Genomic DNA, 20,432 nt, shown 5'->3' on the forward strand with positions numbered 1-20,432 from the left:
AGGAGAATGTCTACTTTGTCATATATGTCCTAATGAGTACATTTTATTTCTACTTCACATTGCTGCTTGTTCCGGTTGTTGCTCTTCTGGCCGATTTTATCTACCAAGGGTAAGTAAAACTTGAATCTCCAATCACAAGCGATATGCTTATAGCGGGAAAATGCTGAATTGTTGTTAACCTTGAAAAATTTGGAAATTTTTTTGTGAATGAATGCAGAGTGGAGAGATGGTTCCTCCCATATGATTATCAAATAGTTCAAGAGATTCACAGGCATGAGCCCGATAGTAGCAATGCAGATCAACTGGAGATAGCAAACGAGCTCACACCAGAAGAAGCAAGAAGCTATGCGATATCCCAATTGCCTCGCGAAATCTCAAAGCACACTGGTTTTGCCTTTGATTCACCTGGTTATGAGTCATTCTTCGCATCCCAATTGGGTATATACGCACCACAGAAAGCGTGGGATGTGGCTAGGAGAGCCAGCATGAGGTCACGACCCAAAGCACCAAAGAAGAATTGAAAGGAGAAAAAGGAAATGGATACATGAGTTGTGTTGTATATTTTAGGCTGCCACTTTTCCAGTCTGCTAGTGTGCTCAATACTGGAAGTTTTGTATCGATATATAGAAATCATCGCTTAGGCAAGTCTGTTTCTATTGCTTTTAGTTTCCATTATTGGTATTCTTACCATTAGTATAGGGACATGAGACTTTTTCTGTTTATGTACACAAAAGTTGTTCTCGATTACATTCACTAATTACTAATTTGCAGAGCTCTTGCTTCTCTCTTGTTTGACATGTCACAGATACCATATGCATGCTTGGGAAGTTAAACTTAATCCAAAACCATCCGTATATATAAAAAAAAACGAAACTGAAATGAAAGTGGCATACAGTTCGAAGCCTGTTAACTGCGTATGTAGGCATGAATGAATAATACAACTCTATTTTATATATAAGCCTCTCCTACAAACTTTTCATAGTAGCAATCACCTCAACAACAACAATAAAAAAATGATGTATTTTTCTTTCTTTTTAGGGGAAATTCGAACTCCACTTACAAAAAAAGAAAAGGGCACATCTACAATGATACATAAGCAAGAAAACGAGAACTCCAAAAATTATATATGGTCGACACCAAAAAAAAAAACTAGAGAAATCACAAAAAATAATCAGGGGTCTTACGGGTAGTATCGGGTTCGACTTGTCGAGAAGCTGGATCGAACTGGAGGAAGTTCTGCTCCATGTTCTCTCCTATCTCTAAGATCGCTGCCATGTTTCCACACCGATAGCAATAGTTTGGTGCACTAAACACAGTCACCACATTCTTATCCTATTACCATAAAAAGCAGAGAGATCAACAATTCAATCTGCAAGAGACAGACCAATCATGCCGTAGAACCTTGAGCAGAGAGATGAATGTACATACCTGACACCAGTTGAAACCTTCCATGACAAGTTGATGCGCTCTTGATATGAGACTGAGTCCATTGTTGTGATTAAACTGAGCTGCGATGTCCTGTCCAAATGTATAACCAGCACCTCTTGGAGATATTCCCCATCCACAGCGATCATCGGGATCAGACCATAGTAAATCACACATTGGTCCTTCATGTGGAACCTACAGATCAAACCATACATAGTTCAAAAAGATGACCAATAGCATCTCAAGTAAAGAGAATATGTAGAGACACAGGAAGAGAGTATAACTCTTCCAACTAAGTCCAACCTAAGTAAGGCCTTAAGCAGAGAAAAAGAAAGGTATACCTCTTGTATCCGATCCAAGCTTCGGATATTATCAAGGGTATCTAGAGACGGTGAAAGCCCTCCATGCAAACAGAAAACCTGTAATGGATAAAAAATCTGATGAGTCAAAAGCTGTTACGAAGGAGAAAGATGTCTCAAACACCAACTGTGAAAAGAACAGCTCAAACCTGAGACTCTATGAGGGCTGTAAGAGGAAGATAATCAAAAAGGTCAGTAAAATACTTCCAGACATTAGCATTCCCGTACTTCCTCAAGCATTCGTCATAAAAACCATAGCTGAAACAGAGACGCCAAAACACACATCAGACTCAGACATCAGACTCAAACACGCATCATTCGTAACAAAACATTATGCTTACTAGAAAAAATAAGCTTACACTTGGGTAATCTGACGACTCTCGTGATTCCCTCGCAAGATTGTGAGTCTATCCCTGTAGCGTACTTTCAATGCCACCAATAGAGAAACTGTCTCTACTGAATAGTAACCACGGTCTGCAAAGAACAAAAGCAAGACAATAAGAAACCAAAAAAACATTACTTATTAAACTGAAACTAGCTAAACAAGCAAACTTGAATCATACTCACATCTTTAATAATTACAAAAAGCTGTCACCATCGTATATTAACACCATTGAATGGTTAAAAATTCAAGACTCCAAAAGGCTATAATTCATAGAAGTGTAATTATGAAAGTGAGCATCACAAAGGCTCTCTAAATTGGGAAATTTCAGTACCTAAACACTCGAAAAGCAGAACCTACAACAAGTAACTCACTTTAGATATTTAAATAAAAAAGGTGATACTTTTCAAAGATTCACCAATTTCCAAAAAAAAAAAACGCAGATCTAAAAACGAAAAGGGAGCGAAGAAGAAGAAGAAGGACAGACCTACATAGTCACCCATGAAGAGGTAATTAGTATCAGGAGCGTTACCACCGATACGAAAGAGCTCAATAAGGTCATAAAACTGGCCGTGAATATCGCCGCAAACGGTAACAGGACACTTCACAGGCTGAACATTGTATTCCTCAACAAGGATCGCTCTCGCTTGATCGCACAGCGTCCTTACATCCGCCTCCGATAAAGGTTTACACTCCATCAGCTGCTCGATCTGACGGTCCAGATCTCCGTTCGACGGCATCTCTATATAAGCCACCACACCCGATCCGATCCTAATATACTCACAGATGGATGAAGAAGATGAAATCGCCGCCGGAGATTGTATCCGCCAGGCTAAATATGTTCGAACCGGAGATCAAATCCTGTCTCTTTGGTCTTCCCTGTTCAGCTTCTCTTCTCTCTCTCTCTCGTAGCTGAGAAAAAAAAATTGGATATTTGTGTTTTGTTTGTTAGACCAAACCAAACAAAAAAAAAGTGGGCAGTCTAAAACAGACACAAGTACAAATGTTTTATGACCCGGTTTAAGTTCGGTTTTTTCCTGTTACTTTTTGAAAAAAAAAATTTCGTGTATGATTCCGTTGGTTTTAAATTTAGTTACATTAGGATTGAGGCCAAACCGGATACGATTTGGATTATAATCAGTGACAAAGTCTCTAACTTCATTTTCCAACATCCTTTATCTCGGATGATCTTGCCATCACAACTTCAGAACCGTCTTCAACCACCAAAAAATTGAGGAAGTGGAACGCCAGAGTGGATGGTACGCCAAAGTGAGCCGTCATCAACCGCTTTAGGGAGCTTGATGAACTCAGATTTGATGCCCAAACCAGGTTTAAAACTGACACTTGCTGTCGACAAAGAGAAGAACAAGGTGGTATTCGCTGACGTCGCTAAAGAATTTGTCGAGCAACTCTACGGAATCATGTCTCTGCCAATGGGCACCGTGGTGCGTTTGCTGGATAAGGAGAATCGTACTCCAATTGGATGTTTGAGCAACTTGTACAAGAGCGTGGGTGATATGGGCATTGATGATTTCCGGTTTGAGGAGTGCTCAAACATCCGCTTGCACTCCTCAAACCGGAAATCATCAATACCCATATCACCCACGCTCTTGTACAAGTTGCTCAAACATCCAATTGAAGTATGATTCTCCTTATCCAGCAAGCGCACCACAATGCCCAATGACATGGACAAGAACCCGTAGAGTAGGTCAACAAAGTCTTTACCAACTTCGGCGTATACCACCGTGTTCTTCACTTCGTCCACAATGAGATTCAGTTTAAAAACTGGTGGCATGCCACTGGAAACCACAAATTCTCAGTGCTTGTTTCTCTGCCAGTGAAAACCAAAAATTCTTAGAACAAGTAAAACAAGGTAGCCTCAAAGGAAATGAAACTCAAACTATAGGATATAAATGGAAAAGATAACATAATAAATAATTATCTCTTGTAAACACTATATATAATGTAACCCTACTATCTAATAGAATCATTCAGCCTCCTATTCTATACAAACAAGGTAGAAAAGGAAACTCAAACCAAAGGAAAGCTGGAATCGTTACCTTTGTCAAGTGCATCCATGAGATCCGACGCTGGTTTCTCTGCCAGTGAAAACCACAAATTCTTAGAACAACTCAATCAAACAAGGTAGTCACAGAAAAAAGGAATCTCAACTTGTTTAATCTTAGGGAAAAGAAAGCTACGGTTTAAAAGAAAAGGAAAACTGGAGAAGAGAGTAGAGATGTTACCTTCGGGAGGTGGATCCAGGGACTTCTTCGGATTTGGAGTCTCTGCCATGTTTGATCACTCGTTAGGGGTTTCAATCGAAGAGAAACGTAAAACAATTAGGCGAATAGACGACAAGTGCCTGAACTTATATAGTATATGATGTTTCCAGTTTTGACCCCCAATTTGTTTTTTGTTTTGTAATTCAGTAACACAGAAAAATTCTATCAACTTAAAAACCCTCTTGATATAAATGGTAAATTATGAAATAGCTAATTTGACCATTGACCAAATGTCTATTTCAAATCTACAACTCATTTTCGTTATCGTAAAACCAATCTAGAGATTTCAGGATGTCAGTGAATCACTTTGTCACCGGTACATAATATTTCCATCATTTTGTACATTAAATTGTTTCGACTGAAATAGTCATTTTCAAAACAATTTTTTTTTCATTCTTAAAAATATCATCTATTTGTGTGTATTCCAAGTTTCCAACTTCACTTTAGCATTTTTTCCGTTATTAACACTTGCCCAATTTAATTTAATTTTATAGAAGTAAAAAAGATAACTCAGAAATATAATTTAAAAATAAAAATAAAACCAAATAAAAAAATAAGTAATAACACTAGAGCGTGATTGATAGACTCAAATTTATCTTTGAATTACTCTCTCAAATTAGGAAATATAATATTTAGGAGTCAAATTCTACATAGACTCAAGTTTACACAACATATTAATTAGTATCAAATTGAGTTAAACCAAATAGATTGTATTTAAAATAGCAAAACAACTGAAAAGAACGTTGTAAAATCAATAGGAAAAGCGTGAAGCTTAGAGAAATTTTCAAGTACTTCTGAATTGCATATAAAATAATTGTCATAATTAATTAATAATTGTTCTAAAACTTAAATCACAATTGTAAACTAACCACCTTATTCACCTCCTATTAGCTTAACCAATGAAAATAGAGTAATATGTCACGTAATATTATACTTAAAAATAAATCAAAATTTTTTAAAAATCAACAAATTAAGAAAATAAAATCTATATATTTTTAAATAAACAATGTTAAATATCAGTTTGGGTTTAGATTTTTCAATTTAAAAAAAATTATAATCGGTTTGTGTTTATAACACTCCATAAAGTTAAGCTTATTTTATTGTTAAGAACTTGAGAGATTATTTCTTATTTTTGTATGCTATAATATTTGTTTTATCATAAAGATTATCTAAAAAATGTGATTTTGAAATCCTTTTTGCATGATTTACAAATCCACTTTATTTTATTTCAAAATCAAAACACGCATCATTCATAACAAAAGATTATGCATACTAGAAAACAAGAGCTTACACTTGGGTAATCTGCCGACTCTCGTGATTCCATCGCAAGATTGTGAGTCTATCCCTGTAGCGTACTTTCAGTGCCACCAATTGAGAAACTGTCTCTACTGAATAGTAACCACGGTCTGCAAAGAACAATAGCAAGACAATAAGAAACCAAAAAAGCATTCCTTATTAAATTGAAAACAAGCAAACTTGGATCATCCTCACTTAATTCATTAGTTAGAAAAAGCTGCCACCATCATATATTAACACTATTGAATGGTTAAAAATCCAAAGGCTAGAAGAATTCATAGAAGCGTAATTATGAAAGTGAGCATCACAAGGCTCTCTAAAATGGGGAAATTTCAGTACCTAACACTCGAAAAGCAGAAACTGAAGTAAGTTGATGATTAACACAATTGAATGGTTAAGTTGATTTAATAATTAGAAAAAGCTGTCACCATCACGTATTAACACTATTAGATGGTACTCAATTTATTAACAGCTTTATTGGTGACATCCACTCCCTTGACCACTGCTTTGGGGAACTTACTTTTGAAGAAGCCCAAAATGGCGAGAGTGTAAGGCATCATTTAAGGACTTTGTTAGGCAGTATGATCTTGCAGACATGCTTTAGTTTCTTGTAACCGTTGGTTCAATTTCATTTCATATCACGAACTAGATGCAGTCCTTTTCTCTCTATAGTTTCTCGAACGTATTTTAAGGCCTTTGTTATGATGCTACCTAATTATGCATTTACCGGATTTTATTTAATTAACAGTTCTAGAATCGTATTGAAATGGTCGCTTATGTCATATATTTGTGAGATGTTTTGTTTTTTTTTTGCTTAACCGAAATAAGCTTTGACTTTTCCCCCAGTGGGAGTAAATTAACAATTTCAATACACCTATACAGATCTACGTGTCCTAAAGATGAACAGTAGATCAAAGGTTTGTTTTAGATATGCAAAATCAAACTCTGAAAATAAGCAACTTTTCTCTTAGACAAAGGATGTTGGAAAAATGAAGTTAGAGACTTTGAGTGACTCAATAAGGTCAACTTTTGGTCCATCGGCAAAACCACTTCGCTAATGGTATGTATTCTTCACATTTCTCTCTTTTGTAATTTCTTCCTCCTCGTTGGTCTTCTTCATTTTGTAATCTTCCTTTCAAATGTTTTTGACTTTTTTTACCTTTATACCCATTACTATATTTATCTCAGCTTGAGTTTAGTCAGATGTTTGTAAAAATGGTCATTGCATTTTGTCAAAATTGTGGTTCAAGAGAAGCTTCACTGTACAAAATCAAACAAAGATGAAATCGCCGCCTGAGATTGTGTAGTCCAGGCTAAAGATGTTCGAACCGGAGATCAAATCCTGTCTCTCTGGACCTGGTCGTCCCTCTTCAGCTGAGGAAAAAATTGGACATTTGTGTTTTATGATCCGGTTTAAGTTCGGTTTTTTTTGTTAACTTTTTTGATAATTTCTATTTCTCCTGCATGATTACATTAGGATTGAGGCCAAACCGGATAGGATTTGGATTGTAATCAGTGACATGTTTGGAGTCGAGCTGTGTGTTTATAGTTTTAATTTGCGTAAACGACTAGTAATCGAATGGGCCTGGACTATGGACAAGGGGTATGGGGTGAGTAAAATTGCAAGAAAAAGGAAAAAAAAAATGAAAGGGGGCGTTCCGAGAATTGAACTCGGGACCTCTCGCACCCTAAGCGAGAATCATACCACTAGACCAAACGCCCGTTTGATGTTAACTTATACGGTACCTATAATTTATTGAACCATTAGTTTTCGTAGTCGACCGAACATTCTTCATTTTCTTACATATCATATCATATCAATTGTTAGAAAGTGTGACCAAGATTTTTTTTTAGATAAAAATGAGGATATTAGCTTTTACTTTTACTAAATTAATCATAAGTTTGTAACTATTATGGAATAAAAAAATCGTAAATAAAATTATTAAATTTTGTTAATAATATTTAAAAAATGTAGTATATAATTTTGAGGATTATAAATAACAATTATTTTTAGATTATTACCGTTTTTAGGTTTTTTAGACTTCGATTGATAACATTGATGATAATTTTATGGCATAAGTTACATTTTATCTTACACATACATTATGTAAATTTTCTTATCAATATGTACATGTTACCAACGGGAACCATATGTACCATCATCTTTTACTGAATAAAAATGAAAACCTTAATTGTGCTTTGACTTGTATTTTTTTAGGGTCAAATAACATAATTTGAAAACCAAAAATTTTGATTTGGAATTAAAAAAAAAAAAACCCAAATATGTAAACCTTCCACTTCACTCGGAAGGTCTGATGATACAGGCATGAAGATTTTTGTGTGTATATATAACAAGTTCCTCCTCTCTTCTTTTCCTCCTCCTCCTCTTCTTCCTCGTTCCGTTGCCTTACCCTCTTCCCTCCTCCTCCTCCTCCTCCGCACCCAAAACCCCCAGATAGAGAGAGACAAGTGAGATTGCTCCTAATCAGAAGCAATCTCACCTTTGGGATAACATATTTTCAACTTTTTTCTTCCCGGTGACTCGAAAAACGAAGCTTCTTTTGCTTTTCATTTCACAAAGGTTCCTACTTGAAAACTCTGGCGGCTAACGTTTTCGCCGATCTTCTCACTTCTCTTTCGAAGTTTCGTCTTCTAACCAAGGAAACGAAAGAAGCTCCTCGTCACCTTTTGAGTAACGTGATCCGTTCTAACAAAGGTTTTAAAATCAAAATCTCTGATTTTTTTATTTTTTTATTTTACCATTTTTGTTCGATTTTTCCGATGATAGATCTATTAGTAGGGTTAACGATTCCGTGCTGTTTCTTTGGACTTGGATTTATTTTCAGGGTTCTTCGTTTTATTTGGCTGCTAAAAAAAAAAACCTGATTTTTTGATTTTCTTGGAAGAAGAGATGAAGAGACTTAGAGAAGATGTTCAACCTGAACCTGAACCTCAAAAGCGAAGGGCTGAAGTTTCATCTCGAGGAGAAACGTAAATCTCTCTTTTTCAATTTCGCTTTTGTTCTGTGGTCATTAACTTGAAAAATAAAATTCTTCAATGTAGTTAGCTGGAGTTTTGAATATGCTTTTAAAGTGTTTTAAGTTACATGTGTTTGTGCAATGCAGAAACAAGCAACCTAAAACCCTTGATGCCCTGACGTATCTCAAATCTGTAAAGGATATTTTTCATGACAATAAAGAGAAATATGAGTCATTCCTTGAGCTCATGAAGGACTTTAAAGCTCAGAGGTATATTTACTTTGCTCTTCTCTTCTCTTCTCTTCTCGTTTTTAGTTTCATTCTTTCTTGTTTATAGAGGTCACAGAAGGAATGCGGGTATCTGTGGATGTCACAGTGTGAACTGCGTGTGTTTATGGTCTCTTATGTTGCTTGCAGAATCAACACTGAAGGTGTCATCGAAAGAATTAAAGAATTGTTCAAGGGTTACAAGAACCTACTTTTAGGTTTTAATACTTTCTTGCCCAAAGGGTATAAAATAACCCTTCAGCCGGAGGAAGAGAAACCTAAGGTCCGGGTGGATTTCAAAGACGCTATCGGTTTTGTCACCAAGATTAATGTTTGTATGTGATGTGGTAAATGACGTTCTACGGTATATGTTGATTTTTTTTTTTTAGTTAAGGTTTACTGGTGTTTCTTCGTTTGCAGACGAGGTTCGGAGATGATGAACATGCGTACAAAAGTTTTCTAGACATCCTGAACATGTATAGAAAGGAAAGAAAGTCCATCTCTGAGGTCTACAAAGAGGTATGTTTATTGTTAATGCAGAGACTTTTAATTCTTCAAACTTTCTTTTTCACATGTTACTTGTTAGAGAGACAGTTCTCTGATATTGTCTGTTGTGTAGGTCACTATGCTATTCAAGGGCCATGAAGATCTGCTCATGGAGTTCGTTAATTTCTTACCTAATTGTCTAGAATCAGCTCCTTCAGCAACGAAGGCAGTACATCGTCACAAGGGCACTGCAACTTCTGGCATGCATTCTGATAAGGTTACTCTTAATTCTGATAAGGCAATATTGCAGTTAGCAAGGTTTTCATGGTGGCAGAAATCCGTTATGGCCATATATCCTTCCTACACTGTTTTAAGAGTCTCATAATTTAAGATCAAGATAAAATATGCATTTTACGTAGGGATTTTTTTGAGTGAGAAGTTGATACACTCTTATTTACACAGAAACTAAAACTGCGATGTAAGCTTGAGGATAATTCTGAACACTCTGACCAACGAGAAGATGGTGATGAGAACCTTGTCGCTTGTTCCCCTGGTAATTCTCTGGGTCTGTTACATTTTTTCTACAGTTCAGCTTTATGATTGTGAAAATGTCTTCCATTATCTAGTGATAAGCAAGCAAGTCTTCTCTGTCACAAATGTGCCAACATTTTGATACTGTGACTATGGTCAATTTCTTGTTTGTTTATGACTTAAGTAGTCAGTGGTATGTATCTTGGTTCTGGTGTTCAAATTATGTTTAACTTTTTGCATAATTTTTCTCTTCATTTTTCTATACTGATCATACCCAATCTTAACCTTTTGCAGAATCCTTCTCTTCATTTTTGTTATACTGTGATCATACCCAATCTTGTTTTTGTTAATGGTTTAAGTGGTCAGTAATTTATATCTGGTAATGATGTAGTTAATTTTTGCAGACTCCCTTGTTAAAGAAGGTCGTCCAGGAGATTTTCAAGATGATGAAAATAGAGAAGATACTGAAACAGATACAGCAGATAGAACTGAAAAAAGTGCAGCATCTGGCAGTAAAGATATCGGAAATCACAGACCCACCACCCCGTATGTGGGAACACCTATAAATGAACTTGATCTCTCTGAATGCACTCAGTGTACGCCAAGTTATCGGCTCCTACCAAAGGATGTGGGTTTTTCCTTAAACAATATTGTTCTATTACACTTTAATTTACTGTATCATTTTGTTCTCTTATAATCATATGGTTGGTCTTTTCCCATGCAGTATGCAGTTGAGATTCCAAGCTACAGAAATACACTTGGTAAAAAGACACTCAATGACCACCTGGTATCTGTCACCTCCGGGAGTGAAGATTACTCATTCAGTCATATGCGCAAAAACCAGTATGAAGAAAGCTTATTTCGGTGTGAGGATGATAGGTATGATCTGGTAGTTTGATGAAAAATCTCGTTATCCACCTTTTATATACAGTATAGTAGGCTCATATATCCTCGTTTTATGACCAAATAGATTTTCTCCTATTACTTTGGCATGCTTAAGTTTATCTTTTATGTGGGAGGGACTTCTCTCCTTTCATATAGTTTGCCTGGAACCTTTCATGTAGAAATGGTGATTCTTTGTTCTTGGTAGAATCCCTCAGTTTAACATTCCTAATGCGTGTTCAGGTATGAAATGGACATGTTACTAGGATCTGTAAGTTCAGCAATCAAACACGTGGAAATCCTTCTGGAAAAGATGAACAACAACACTATCTCAGTAGACACTACTATATGTATCGAGAAACACTTATCAGGTAAGTTGTTAGTTTGGAACAAATCTAGTTTGGCTATAGATTGTCTGTTCTTCATTCATTTGTGCTATAACACTCTATGTGATTGTATCTAATAGCTATGAACTTAAGATGCATTGAGCGGTTATACGGTGATAATGGGCTTGATGTCATGGATCTTTTGAAGAAGAACATGCATAGTGCTTTACCGGTGATACTGACGCGCTTGAAGCAGAAGCAAGAAGAATGGGCAAGGTGCCACTCTGATTTCCAGAAAGTTTGGGCTGAAGTATATGCTAAGAATCACCACAAGTCACTAGATCATCGTAGTTTCTATTTCAAGCAGCAGGACTCTAAGAACTTGAGCACAAAATGTAAGCTTCTTTATTAAAATTCTACTTATTAAGTTCATTATGTGAAAATCTCAACCTACTTTAGGATTAATAAAGCCACATCCATTAGCAACTTCTTTCTCAATCTCGTCATTTTGAAGAGAGGATGGTGAAGCGAGAGAAAGTGTTGTTTTTTTTTTAATAATAGATTGCTGATTATGAGAGGAGAGTGAAACCATATTTTGTATTTATTTCGGAGTTACAGTTTTGCATCAATGCCATTGTTTCGTTGTGGAATACAGGTTTAGTGGCAGAGATAAAAGATATCAGTGAGAAAAAGCATCAAGAAGATCTGCTTCAAGCTATTGCTGTTAGAACTATGCCCTCTTTTACTCCGGATTTGGAGTTTGATTATTGTGATACACAAATTCACGAGGATTTATATCTGCTAATCAAGTATTACTGTGAAGAAATATGTGCCACTGAACAATCAGATAAGGTAATGAAGCTGTGGATAACCTTTTTGGAGCCCATGTTTGGCACTCTTTCGAGGTCTCAAGGTGACCTTGCTATGGAAGATGTATCAAAGTTGAAAACCAACCAAGAATTGCATGATGCATGCGTGGCAGTGAAGGACAGCTCTTCTGGGTCAAAGGGTAAACATCCAATATCCCCAAAACTGCTGAAAGATAATCCAACAATGCAAGGAAGCTCGCCTGGGAAAGATGTCTCAGCCAATATAATGAAAGGTGCTCAGCATGATAAACTGCAAGATGATACAGATATGTCTTATGAGGTAACCCCTTGTGTGTGTGGAATTGTTTTTAAACTCAGGTTGTATGCACTTCAGTTGTGATGAAATTAAATAAGAGGTTTCCTTACTTAGTTATCAAATTGACACCTTGATGAGCAATCAGTAGAGACCAGTCATCAGTATATCTATTTACGAAACTTTATTGATGTTTACCTAATTTGGTTCATTGTCCGCAGGTTATTCAGTCTACCAAACTTGTGTCAGCCAGAAACGATCAGATAATGGAGGATGTATCAGTGGTAAATCATGAGGCTGAGCGAGAAGAGGGTGAATTATCTCCCACTAACAGTTGTGAGCAAGGTAACTTTGATGTTAGCGGACAAAATGGCCTCAAGCCTTTACAAAGGGTGATGGACAATGTAACAAGCAATACATACCAGCAAAGTTGTGATAAAAAGGGAGCATATTGCACTGAAACGGGAACAAAGGGAAATACTCACCCTGAAGATGACGAAAATTGTCACAAGTTATCAGAGGATAATGAGACCGCCTCTGAAAAGGTTGCTTCAGGAACCAAGTCTGGTTGTCATGAAAAGCATAAGGAGCCTATTAGTGTGGCTGGAGAGGTGGCTAATGGAAAAGAAGGTGAAGATGGATCCTTTGCATTTACAGAGCGGTTTCTGCAAACTGTAAAACCTGTTGCCAAGCATGTGTCTTGGCCACTGCAAGCTAGTGAAACTTGCTCTCAGAATGATTCTCGAGTTTTTTACGGGAATGATTCTTATTATGTGCTATTTAGGCTTCATCAAGTAAGGAATTTTTTGAAGCAAGTTTCTCAAGTCGTTAATATTCTTGCTATTTTTCTCCTCCCGTGTTAATTTTCTTATTCTTCTGCTAATTTTCCAGATGTTGTATGAGAGAATACAATCAGCAAAGAAACATTCAGAAAAGAAGTGGAAGGCTCCGGATAACACAACTCCTGATTCTTATCCCAGGTGATTTATCTTCCAATTTAACGTCTTTGTACTGAAAAATGGTTCGTTACTGATTTTGGAAGCATAACACTTTTAGGTTCATAGATGCACTCTATAATTTACTTGACGGCTCTAGTGACAATACAAAGTTTGAAGATGAATGCCGAGCTATTTTTGGAGCACAGTCATATGTTCTCTTCACATTGGACAAGTTAGTTCAGAAGTTTGTTAAGCATGTAAGCAAAATTAGTGTATTGTCATCTCAACCCTCAACTTCCATTGCTCTTTTTTTATCTGACTCTTTCTTGACATTGGGATGGTTTGGATATGCTTCAGCTGCATGCTGTTGCAGCTGATGAGACAGACACCAAGCTTCGACAACTACATGCGTATGAGAACTACAGAAAACTGGGGAGATTCGTTGATCTAGTGTATCATGAGAATGCACGTGCCCTCCTCCATGAGGCAAACATATACCGGATCAGATATGTAGGTTTCTCTTAACTACGCATCTTTGTCCATTCAAATTCCATAATGTACTCTTATAACTTTGGAACTGATTGCAGTCATCAGCAAAAACACGTCTCTCTATTCAGCTTATGAACTGCGGGAATAACCAGCCTGAAGTAGCTGGTGTAGCCATGGAGCCGGATTTTGCAAATTATCTACAAAAAAAGTTTCTGACATCCGTCAATGATGATGAGAATCATGGACTGTTTTTGAAAAGGTGAAGGAAGTATGATAAAAGCATATGGTGTGTATGTGTAACATATATATATATATATATATATATATATATTCCTTAGGTCCACAGTAACATTTAACCATACTCGTGCAGGAACAAGGAGAAATTCACTAGTGTAAATGAATCTTCGGGGGATACAATTGCAATGGAAGGATTGAGTATTATTAACGAGATTGAATGTAAAATGGCTTGCAGTTCTTCAAAGGTACAACATATAATGAAACTCTTTTGTGTTGGGAAAACTTGCTGTCTAAAATGTACATTTGTGGATGGCTGAACCTTACTTTGCCAATGATTTAACTGCTGTAGGTGAAGTATGTAGCAAACACATCAGATCTTTTGTATAGAAGCAAACAGGGGAAACCGAATTCAAAGGGACCGAGGCTTAAAAGAGTTAGTGAAATTTCGAAACAGAGAAGAATATCGCGGTTTCACATTATGCTGAATTGCAAACTTTGTGCCTTGCCTCCTATATAAACTGGTACGTACTCAATTCTTCCATTAAATTTTCCCTCTTGCATCACATAAAGGCCGTGAGAATTTCCTTGATGTATTGCTTCTACATTTGCGATACTTAATCTTGTTTCAGGTGTGTTAGTGTTGAGGTTCCTGATGGTAGCGGCTCTTATGGCTCTTATAGGTTATGCAAAGCTTTTGGTGGTGGAGAAGTTTACTTGTTTTTGACGTGACATGAACTAGGATCGTATAGCTCATGATTCACTAGGCCACATTTGTTCTGTTTTGCGTTTGGAGCCTTACATTTTGGTGTATAGTTTTATCAGAATAGATGATACGGAAGTTGCCAAAATCGAAGACTCTAATTTTGTTCATTCATCATATACTTCCTTTTACATTTTATCTTAGAGAATGTGGAATAGTTTTTGGATGAAAAGAAAAATAAACCTAAATCAACTAAAATGTAAATCGAACGTAGCACCGTTCATATCCGATGAACAGTCCGGATCGGATCACCCAATCCAAAATTTATTAAAAAAAGGTTATCGACTAGTGCAATGGTAAAATAAAAGCTTTTACACAATAGACTTTGAAACAGAGTTGTGCATTTTAAATTAATAGATATAACTACCACCACCATGCCTAAAACTATTAACAAGAGATATTTTAATAATGTAAATTAATTTCAATTTTTAATAATAGAAGACACGCGTAGATCAACACCTAGTAAGCCTATATATGTAAAGCCATATTTTCCAAACTTGTAAGTACTCATAACATTACAAAGGCTTTCTATACTAACAAAACTAGTCAAAATGGCACACAGTGTCAATCTAGAATTGGGTCTAAGCCAATATGAAGATGATCCTTGGGTTCTAACGAAGAGGCTAACTGACTCTGATGTTTCCATTAAGGCTCAGCTCTATTTACCGAAACAACTGATGGAGCACTTTATAGTACCGGAGATGGGCAATGAGCTTGTCCAGAAATTGGCAGCTGGCATTGATGTCAAAGTCAGAGATGTTGACCGTATTGACCATTCTTACACCGTAAATCTTAAACTACGCAAAGACGGCCAGTATCATTTCGGAAAAGGATGGCAGCTCTTAAAAAATACCAAGGGTTTAATAAAAGGAGATTTTATTGGCCTCTATTGGGATAAGTTGGCAGGAGAATTCAAGTTCAAGCATCTCAAAACTGGATCACCTCACATGCCTAGTAGTAGTGGTAAAGGGGAAACTTCGACACAGGAGAAGGAGAAACAAATACTCAAGTAACACAACTATCACAGAATTAAAGACAAAAATAAAGATTAACCTTAAAGTATATATATTGTGGAAATGTACACACATATGCATGCATATATAGGATCATAATTACGTAGAGTTTGCATACTAAAAACTAGAAAGGTAGACTAATTAAAGACATGCTTTGGTCGTGTACTCATGTCATCCTCGCTGTCGCAGCACAATGATAAAAAAAAATATATATATGTTGCTCGTTATGAGTTTAATCAATAATAAATCTTTCACATTCTAAAAACATTTCATAGTTAACGAGATAGCTTTTTGACCAAAAAAAAAAAAAGTTAACAAGATAGCTAAAAAATAATGGCAGAAAACCTCAATATGGAATTGAGTTTAAATTCATGTTTATCGAAATTTGTATTATTTTAAGTTAGTCATTTATACATATTCATATAGTATAGGTTGTTCACATATTGTAGTTTACAGTTTTAGCATTTTAGCCTTCATGACTTTTGCGGTTCCTAGCAAACATCCTGGCCGTTAATATCGTAAGCACTCTTCAAAACCTCTTTTGGAATCGGGGACTTTGAAATGAAAGACGACAAAGACACAATCTGAGTCCCAGGGTTCTGACTACTCAGCCCAGATACAGCCAAAGCAGAGCTCACCGTATCAATGTTATAGAGAAAATGGATCAACCCTTTGGGAAAAACGAATGTCTCACCCGGATGAAGCTCCTGGGTAAAGACCCGACCCGACGTATCCACGAACCCTACGAGAAGCACACCGTCGAGGCAGACCGTCACTTCTGAGGCACGTGGGTGCACGTGCAGTGGAACGATGCCGGAGGCCCCGAAGTCGAGCCGGGCCATTGTGAGGCCCATTGTGTTGATACCTGGGAGGTTGGCGGTCGTGGTGACAGTGACGTTGATCATAAACGGTTTGACCTGAGTGTTTCCGGGTCTGGATAATGCGGAGGTTTTAAAGTCGGAGACGGTGGCTTGTGTCGGATCTTTGCAAAGTACACCGTTGAGAAAGATTTGTTGGTGAGTTGAAGGAGGAGAAACGCAGTAGTCTTGGAGCGAGTCCGGGTCAGATTTTACCCCAACCATCAGAAATGTGAACGTTAATAGTAAGTTTAGAAGCATAGTGAGAGAGAAGTAAAAGTTGAGTTAGAGTTTGTAAATAATGAACTTGAGAGTAAATGATGTTTAATAAGTAATTTTTTCTATCTTGTGCTTGCTTTACAACTTTCTATAGTATATGATTATTCTTTATATTCAAAGTTTGGATATATATGTACTCTTTGTTTGTGTTACAGAAGAAGCAAGACAACGTTCAATGTGTAAACCAAGAAATTAAGTTTCATTGTAGTGCTGCAGAATTTTATTTTAAGCAGAAGTCATTAGTAAGATCTATTTTATTAGCCGTTAAGCAAAGAAAAATAAAACTTCCCTTCATACAATGGCCTTTATCATACAATACGATCACTTTTAAGAAAAACGTCGTAAATTTTTGAAGATCCGATCGATAGCACTAAACAGTATTCCCAGAACCAGTTGAACTAACCATGTTTAGATAGAATGAAACACAAGGTTTTTGTTGCTAATATAGTGATCGATGGTGCATGTAAAAGAGTTATCGAACAAACTTGATTATATCACATAGTGTGTATCTTGACAACATGTCTATTAAAATTATGTGTTTGACCCATAATAATTTTTAAACGATTGAGTTAATCAAAAGAACGAAAGAAAAAATTAGACTGTAACGGTCTTCGAACATTGAACAAAAAGAATATTAACTAGAGGTAGATAAACTCAAGTAATGTACTAACTAGTTGGTCTCCGTAACAAAAAGGAAACAATTCAAGATCATTAATTCGAATACCGACAACAAGAAAGAATCTAATTTTACTTGGTGTTGTTTCCACTTCGAAGATAATAGAAATAAGATTCAAAAAAAATATATATATATATATATATATTTTCTTCAGAAAAATAGCAAAGTATTAGTAGCCGTGGACAAAAGTAATCTATAACATGTCAAGGGTAAAGCAAAAAACGTGGAAAGACACATGCAACAGCGATCGGGACACTACAGTAACCAAAGATGAAGAAAAATAAAAATAAAGATATGGTAGGGAGATTTATTCCCCCACACATGAAGGGACAAAACGCTAACCAAAGGAAATATTTTTTTGTTTAAATTTATTGCAAAATTATAAAAATACGCCAAACGTGAGGAGTATCGTTTGGGGATGATTTTGTTTCTATATACATTGCATCTACAAAATTTTATAATTTGATTTTATCCTTCCAATGTGGTTGGCTCTGTCATTAACAGTACACGACTATTTAGTATCACTAATCTGATTCTTTATTCTTTTATCTTTTGTTATTTCATAGTAGTAATTTAATAAGTGAACAAAAGTCATGTGTGGAAACAGTTTTGTTCATCGGTTGAGTTTAAAGAAAAAGAACACCCATTTTTAAATTTGGATTACAAGCTAAACCAAATTTCAAATGAATGAGAATATCAATTGGACCATGTCATTAGATTGTTACATCCGTCTTTTCGATGATAACTCAGTTTGCGGCCAACCGCCTCGCTACCTCTAGCACGGCACCAATCCGATATCCGTAACACACACTTTAAGCAATATACTACAAAAGTTAATGTATATAATATTTGTATGATCTCGTTGTCAATAAAACACTGAAGGTGTCCTCTTTTAACTTTGGCTAATTAAAAGCTAACTCAAGCTTAACCTTTCTGAGTTATAACGGATTATTAACCTTTCAAAACCGTATCCATATGAAGATCTCCTAGTCGGGTAAAAAAAAAACACATCCTATGGATTAGAAAAAAAGAACACCCAGAATGGGTGCCAGGGACAACGGATCTATAGAGACTATTTATGGAGAAATATGTCCCAATTGAAGGGAACAAGAGTCGCCCATTTCCAGCTTTGCCATTCATTCTTTTTCTCCCACCTTTGTTGTTTTTTAATTTACTTTCTTGCTTACTCTCTACACATCTACACATGCATAATGATGCTTCGATCCACACTTCTTTGTAGTATATTGAAGTGTTCTTAAGGGTTAAATTTGTATATTAAAAGTTGCATTAGAGGCCAGAGCATCGGCTTATACAAATAGAGATATCAATACGTGACTACTGACTGTAATAGGGAATATTTTGGTTGGTAAACTGATACCTGATCAAGCTCTCAATTAGTCTCAACTGTATATATATATATATATATATATATATATATATATACTTATGTAACTCTTAAATTACGATGCTGGATTCAAATGGTAATTACTAGTTGTAGTATTTGGAAAAGAAAAAAAAAAAGCATAGCTCTTTGATTCTTAAAAAAAAAAAAAAAAATCAGAATTTCTAGCTAACGTATTGATAATAAATAGAGAATGGCGTTTTACAAAACTCAAATAACTCTGTGTCATCAAAATACAGCGTTTTATCCTAAATTCAGTTTAATCAAATCTTCAATTAAAAATATGTATGCAGGTTTTTAAAGAATTGACAAGGGATCCTAAATGTCTCTATAATTTTTATATACATTGCTTGTCTATGCAGGTTCATGACTAAGTAAGAAAGATCACATAACCAGACCCATACATGTATGATAATTTAGGACCTAAACACATGAGATATTTTGCCTTAATTACCAAACAAAAAATAAAAGAAAAAACTTTGTGGAGAGAAAATAAAATGAAAGGAATAAAGAAATAAGAAAATTCGAAGAAAGCTTTTTAATAAGGAAAAGGAAAAGGCCCACGTGGAGCGAGATTTTGTTAAAAAAAAAAGGACATCTATAAATTTGACGGCGTTAAGTCAACGTGCAATTAAAAACACCGTCAAAGGTAAAACAAGTTAACGGAGATAGATATTACACGGCGTCCCAGAAAAAAAAAAAAAAAAAAAGAGTTTTTTGCCCCACACTCTAATCTAATCCGGGACTCCTCATCTTCTGCCTTCGTATCGGCGATTCCTCCGGCGACGACGTCAACACATCGTCATCTTCATCGTCATCTATTGGCGAGGACGAAAACATCTCCACCGGAGAAGAAGAAGAAGAAGAATCCGACGAGTCATGCGAGATAGTCAACGGCGGAGACGATTCAGTCGAAATAGTCAACGGCGGAGTAATAGTAACGGGATCAGAATCTTGAGGAAGCTTCCGTTTGTTACCGTTGGAGAGTTTGACGTCGTCTTTAGTAGCTAAGTGACTTCTGAGGCGTTTGACGTCGGCGAGCTTCACCGGTTTCAGTAAGAAATCTTGAGCACCTTCCTCAAGGCATCTGTTCCATTCATTCATCATATATCCCATTATCAAACCTAACAGTTTCCTTAATAAAAAAAATCACAAAATCTGTTATAAAAGTATCGACAAGAGTCTCTCTCTCTCACCGATCGATCCTTGTCAATACGTTCTCGGACGACATGATTACAACCGGAACTTCTCTAAAATTAGACGATTCCTGTTTCAGATCACACCGGAAATAAATATTCCACATTGTTAATTCAGAAAACAAAAATCTAAAAAAAAAATGGGCGGGCGGGGGAGAAAGAGACCTTGATCTTCTTGAGAAGCTCGTAACCAGTCATACCAGGCATACAGTAATCAGTTATGATCAAATCAACCTTCAATCTCTG

At 36.2% G+C, this 20,432-nt stretch overlaps 6 protein-coding genes and 1 non-coding gene across 13 annotated transcripts in view; 3 read left to right on the forward strand and 4 right to left on the reverse strand.

Moving 5' to 3' along the window:
- Positions 9-775, forward strand: LOC104768816 (phospholipid-transporting ATPase 3-like). The gene is made up of 2 exons (XM_010492876.1): positions 9-109; positions 218-775. The coding sequence occupies exons 1-2, from the start codon at positions 33-35 to the stop codon at positions 519-521; spliced, it is 381 nt and encodes a 126-aa protein (XP_010491178.1). The 5' UTR covers positions 9-32; the 3' UTR covers positions 522-775.
- Positions 928-3,124, reverse strand: LOC104768824 (serine/threonine-protein phosphatase PP2A-2 catalytic subunit-like). The gene is made up of 6 exons (XM_010492888.1): positions 2,654-3,124; positions 2,144-2,258; positions 1,934-2,042; positions 1,767-1,844; positions 1,429-1,620; positions 928-1,332 (listed from the first exon to the last, which is right to left on the reverse strand). The coding sequence occupies exons 1-6, from the start codon at positions 2,904-2,906 to the stop codon at positions 1,159-1,161; spliced, it is 921 nt and encodes a 306-aa protein (XP_010491190.1). The 5' UTR covers positions 2,907-3,124; the 3' UTR covers positions 928-1,158.
- Positions 7,398-7,469, reverse strand: TRNAP-AGG. The gene has a single exon. It is a non-coding gene; the product is annotated as a tRNA-Pro (tRNA).
- Positions 8,132-14,894, forward strand: LOC104768834 (paired amphipathic helix protein Sin3-like 6). 7 transcript variants are annotated; one of them, XM_010492898.2, is made up of 20 exons: positions 8,132-8,463; positions 8,594-8,738; positions 8,873-8,995; positions 9,143-9,323; positions 9,413-9,511; positions 9,612-9,755; positions 9,941-10,031; positions 10,414-10,637; positions 10,734-10,888; positions 11,135-11,262; positions 11,358-11,612; positions 11,873-12,366; positions 12,561-13,133; positions 13,231-13,319; positions 13,396-13,534; positions 13,635-13,787; positions 13,865-14,025; positions 14,137-14,248; positions 14,353-14,524; positions 14,633-14,894. In XM_010492898.2, exons 2-19 carry the CDS (start codon positions 8,659-8,661, stop codon positions 14,518-14,520), a joined length of 3,369 nt encoding a protein of 1,122 aa, XP_010491200.1. In that variant the 5' UTR covers positions 8,132-8,463; positions 8,594-8,658; the 3' UTR covers positions 14,521-14,524; positions 14,633-14,894. The 7 variants fall into 7 exon arrangements, with proteins under 7 accessions (XP_010491200.1, XP_010491216.1, XP_010491221.1 ...); XM_010492914.2 differs by having other exon boundaries at positions 14,642-14,894; XM_010492919.2 differs by having other exon boundaries at positions 14,684-14,894.
- LOC104768876 (B3 domain-containing protein At1g10455) lies at positions 15,293-15,898 on the forward strand. Its single transcript, XM_010492954.1, has one exon. The coding sequence runs from the start codon at positions 15,315-15,317 to the stop codon at positions 15,774-15,776; it is 462 nt and encodes a 153-aa protein (XP_010491256.1). The 5' UTR covers positions 15,293-15,314; the 3' UTR covers positions 15,777-15,898.
- LOC104768886 (germin-like protein subfamily 1 member 1) lies at positions 16,176-16,979 on the reverse strand. Its single transcript, XM_010492966.2, has one exon. The coding sequence runs from the start codon at positions 16,892-16,894 to the stop codon at positions 16,268-16,270; it is 627 nt and encodes a 208-aa protein (XP_010491268.1). The 5' UTR covers positions 16,895-16,979; the 3' UTR covers positions 16,176-16,267.
- Positions 19,537-20,432, reverse strand: part of LOC104768894 (two-component response regulator ARR4-like) — a 1,573-nt gene continuing 677 nt past the window's right edge. Inside the window, exons 3-5 of the mRNA XM_010492979.1 lie at positions 20,352-20,429; positions 20,187-20,257; positions 19,537-20,077 (exon numbers count right to left, since the gene is read on the reverse strand). Of these exons, the coding sequence (XP_010491281.1) occupies positions 19,720-20,077; positions 20,187-20,257; positions 20,352-20,429 (507 nt within the window). The 3' untranslated portion in view covers positions 19,537-19,719. The remainder of the gene's footprint in view (positions 20,078-20,186; positions 20,258-20,351; positions 20,430-20,432) is intronic.

The sequence above is a fragment of the Camelina sativa genome, chromosome 3, assembly GCF_000633955.1.
Source record: "Camelina sativa cultivar DH55 chromosome 3, Cs, whole genome shotgun sequence".
NCBI classification, from domain to species: domain Eukaryota; kingdom Viridiplantae; phylum Streptophyta; class Magnoliopsida; order Brassicales; family Brassicaceae; genus Camelina; species Camelina sativa.